Genomic DNA, 4,637 nt, shown 5'->3' on the forward strand with positions numbered 1-4,637 from the left:
TCTCAAGTTTTTAAATGAAGAAAGTACTCTTTGTGATTGGTTTTCGGTCCTTTGTATTAAACTATACATATAATTGTTTAAGCAACTTTATTAATTATATATGGTTTATAAGCATTATTTTAAACATTATGCAAATATAGTCGTGTTATTTTGTTAGGCTTTGCAGGGCTTGCAAAAACGCTAGCCAGACGTCCCGGGACTATTGTGTTTTCCAGTCGGACTACCAAAATGTATCACCACTCTGCCCGACGGGCTATCTTAAATGCAGATCTCCCGCGGGTCCTTAAAAACTCATAAAGTGAGTTGTATCAAACTTAAGGCCATAAAACGTTTTAAATATGTTAAATGGTATAAGAAATGTCTTAATTATAATTTCAAGAGGTCTTACAGTTGGGGACGGAAAGACAAGCGTCGCGATACGGCTGGATTTCTCTTTTATTTGAATGTATCTGAAGGGAACCGACTGTCCTCAGAAACGTGTCGTTGGCATTTTCATTTAATTTTACGTATAATTCCAGATAAAGCAGCGTTTATGAGCGCGGAGCTGCTTTGTGTACAGCCGTTACTGGGGAAACCGCAATATTTCAGCGCTCCTAAAGCGCCACCTCGTGGCAGAGAATGAATTTGCATTTCCAATAAGCCTTTCTTGCTGTTTATGGTCAGATCAATGCAAATATCAACTCATGTTTTTACGCAGCAAACACAGGAGGCGCTTTTAGAGTGATAAAACTAGCGGTTTCCCCAGTAATGGCTGTAATCAAAGCAGCTCCGCTCATAAACGCTACTTTATCAGATCAAATGAAAATGCCATCGAAACTTTTCTGAAGACAGTCGGTTCCCTTCAGAGATACATTCATATAAAACACCCGCGCCGTGTTATGATTTTGAAACGTGCAGTGCTCATGTTTATTCAACGAAGTCAAACGGCACAAATAAATCAATGTATGGGAAACTGGTAATGTATATCGAAATATCGGAAATGTGTTTAAAAATCATATCACCGTTATTGAAAAAAATGATATCGCGATACATATTGATATTGAATTATTGTCCAGCCCTAGTTCAACCCCACTCACACTGTTCATTTTACTTGTGCAGCTCTTAAAATGGGTCATAAATTGCCTTACATTTATTTAAAAAAATTCTGCAGATACCCTGTAAATAGTGAAATTAAATTCCTTCCTTCAAATTTGTTGATATTTGTGATTGACATTTAAACTCCTATCTGATTTTCTATATTTAAAAAAAAAAGGTATTTTTTTATTTGGGCTAGTTAAATTAATTTTCGGGCTACCAAAATCTGAAGAGTACCTGCCCGAAGGGCTACCAGGGATTTTGAAATTTTGCGAGCCCTGCAAAAGATTTGAGATGAAGAGATTCCCAGAACACATGTTCAATCTTACCACTCCCTCTTCACCGTGAAACCGCACTGCAATGCCTTGTTTGAGTTTCTCATTGGAGGACTTGGACACAACCTCGCAGCTGCTTCGGAATATTGAGTCTGAAATACAATGATAAAAAATGAATGAAGGAGGTGAAGCCTGAAAGATGAAGGAACTTTTGAACAGATAATGAAGAAATTCTTCTACCTCGGTGAACAAGAAGAATATCATTTTCATTAACTGGCCGGTGCACCATATCCGAGTCTAGCTGTCCAGCCAGAAGATGTTCATAAAACCACTCACACCTGTCCTTAAATGGCTAAGGAAGAGAGGTAAACAAAGACCTATTAAAAAAAAATTACTACATTCACTAAATCCTATTGCACTTGCATCCTAGATGAATCCTTAGGCCAGAAACATATTTCACACAAGGATGCAAACACAGACCTGAATACAGCCCCATGGATCTTTAACTTCAGTCGGTCAAACTAAATATTATATGAGCCATTTTCTTTTACGAGGTTTGCAATTTATATCATATTAGCATAGGTACAGTTTTTACACACTAATTGGTGTGATTTCTATCAAAATTAAATTGATATTTATAAAAATATTACTATAAAAAAAAAACACCAGGGTTAAAAACTAAGTCTAAATTAAATTGTCACTCACTAGATCCTAGCTAGTTTGTTCAATGATGTCAATTCTTGAACAATAAAATTGTTAAAAAAATTGTTTTGTAATAGGTGGAAATCATCTGGCAACAGAGCTAGGCAAAAACTAGGTGGGTCAATATTTTATTTTTGACATTATATTTTGACAATATTACTCAGTAACCCTATTAGAATATCTATAGACACCCTAATTTGTGAGATTGTGTGAGTTTTATAAATTAAGGATAAATTACTAAAATAAAAACTACACTAGGGTTGAAACTAATATTAGTTTTGTAATAGTTGGAAAATCATCTTGCAACAGAGCCCTGCATAAAAAGCTGGGACACAGCAAGTAAGTTTACTTTAATGATTACTTCTTTTTTTTTTTCACTAAAATTGTATACGCAACTGTATTCATATATTAAAATCATACAGCAGTGTCATAATTTGAACTGATAATACATTGAGAAGATAAGATATGGGACAGCACCAGGATCACCATTTTAAGAAGAGAGATACAGACATTTGTTGTATTAAAATTAATTGAAATTCAAATCTTCATGTAATGGTAATCTTTAGTTTATCAAACATACAGTATCTATACCTCTAATGCATTTAGATTAAATATTATGAAGGCAAATATTTTATTCTTGATTCTTAAATAGGCTCGAATTTGATTTCATCGTAACTCCAAAAGTTTTTCAGGCCCTTTGGGAGCTGAGGAGCCCTGATGAAGTCCAAATCAGGGACAGGATCTCATTAGCAACTTGTACATAAACTCCAAGAGCTATTTCAGTCTCTCATCATGCTTACCTGTCCTTTAATAATATGCATGAAGCGGGACATGAGCTCAGGACATTCCAGCAGGTAGTGGAAGTGGTTGAAGATGATTTTGGGATTCCTGGGAACAGTAAATGAGCAATAGTGAGAAAGTGTTTTACAAGTACAGTATATTGTAGGTCTAAACATGTTTATGTGCACACATACAAACACACCACTAGCCCTAAACTTAAGGTTAAAAGAAAAGTTTACCTGAAAATGAAACTTTATTATTTACCCATCCTCATGTTATTCCAAACTCGTGGATGTTTTATAATTTTTTTTATAAATTTTGAATTGATTTTAATGCAGCCCTATCATAGTGCATCTAGAATTGGTGCAACCAGAATTGGTATTTAGTTAGTACGAGAATGGACGCAAGCTTCAGTAGAGGAGATGCTTAGTGTTCATTATTGTGTTTAAAGGGGTCATATGATATGACATTGCTAAAAAGAACATTATTTTGTGTATTTGGTGTAATGCAATGTGTTTACATAGTTTAAGGTTAAAAAAACACATTATTTTCCACATACCGTACATTATTGTTGCTCCCCTATGCCCCACCTTTCTGAAACACGTCGATTTTTACAAAGCTCATCGTTCTGAAAAGCGCAGTGTGCTCTGATTGGCCAGCTATCTAGTGCGCTGTGATTGGCCGAATTCCTCAAGCGTGTGACGGAAATGTTACGCCCCTTACCAGGTTCAGGAAACTTTCCTCCGTATTTACAAAGCTCATCGTTCTGAAAAGCGCAGTGTGCTCTGATTGGCCAGCTATCCAGTGTGTTGTGATTGGCCGAATATCTCAAGCGTGTGACTGAAATGTTACGCCCCTTACCATATTTGGAAACATACAGCGAGAATAAAAGTTACGTCTTCTGTCTTTGCGTAAACATTTGGGCGGTGTTCCACACAGTGAAGTAGATATGTGGGGGCGTGTTTTAATGAGGTGTTTTAGGAAGGTGTGGATGAGTCTTAACTTTAGGAAAGAATATCTCTTTGGGTTTGAGACTTTAATCTTTGCAACTTTACAGATCTTATATATGCACGAACAGCTTGCAAAGCTCCAAAGACAAAGGAAAACATGAAATCACATCATATGACCCCTTTAAGTGTCAAGTTATTTTTGATAAATTTTGTTCATCACACGTGACTTCAGAAAACTTTGAATATACCACATACACTACTGTTCAAAAGTTCAGGGTCATTAAGACTTTAATGTTTTTGAAAGATTTATGCTTAAAGCAGCATTTATTTAAACAAAAATACAGTTAATACCTGTAACATTGTGAAATATCATTACAATTTTAAGTAAGTGTTTTCTATTTTAATATATTTTAAAATGTAATTTATTCCTGTGATGGCAAAGCAGAATTTTCAACATTACTCCAGTCTTCAGTGTCACATCCTTCAGAAATCATTCTAATATGCTGATTTGCTGCTCAAGAAGCATTCCTTTCTTTTTATTATAAATGTTGATAACAGTTGTACTGCTTCATATTTTTGTGGAAACTGTGATTTAATGTGTCCATGCTGAATAAAATAATAAATAAAAAATAAAAATAAAAAAAACTTGAAATTGATATTTATACATCATATGAAAGCTGAATAAATAAGCTTTCCATTGATGTATGGTTTGTTAGGATAGGACAATATTTGGCCGAGATACAACTATTCTGAGAATCTGAAATCTGAGGGTGCAAAAAAATCAAAATATTGAGAAAATCACCTTTAAAGTTGTCCAAATGAAGTTCTTAGCAATGCATATTACTCATGAAAAAAT

The 4,637-nt window shown here is 34.7% G+C and overlaps 1 protein-coding gene across 2 annotated transcripts in view; it reads right to left on the reverse strand.

Annotated features, from left to right (window-relative positions):
* The window catches only part of LOC107661011 (E3 ubiquitin-protein ligase HACE1-like), a 39,493-nt gene that overhangs the window by 9,828 nt on the left and 25,028 nt on the right, over positions 1–4,637 (reverse strand). For both annotated transcript variants that reach the window (XM_016450455.1, XM_016450456.1), the window contains exons 15-17: positions 2,852–2,939; positions 1,590–1,701; positions 1,404–1,501 (exon numbers count right to left, since the gene is read on the reverse strand). In XM_016450455.1, the coding sequence (XP_016305941.1) occupies positions 1,404–1,501; positions 1,590–1,701; positions 2,852–2,939 (298 nt within the window). The remainder of the gene's footprint in view (positions 1–1,403; positions 1,502–1,589; positions 1,702–2,851; positions 2,940–4,637) is intronic.

Source organism: Sinocyclocheilus anshuiensis, unplaced genomic scaffold (assembly GCF_001515605.1).
Source record: "Sinocyclocheilus anshuiensis isolate Anshui unplaced genomic scaffold, SAMN03320099.WGS_v1.1 scaffold1036, whole genome shotgun sequence".
Lineage (NCBI taxonomy): Eukaryota > Metazoa > Chordata > Actinopteri > Cypriniformes > Cyprinidae > Sinocyclocheilus > Sinocyclocheilus anshuiensis.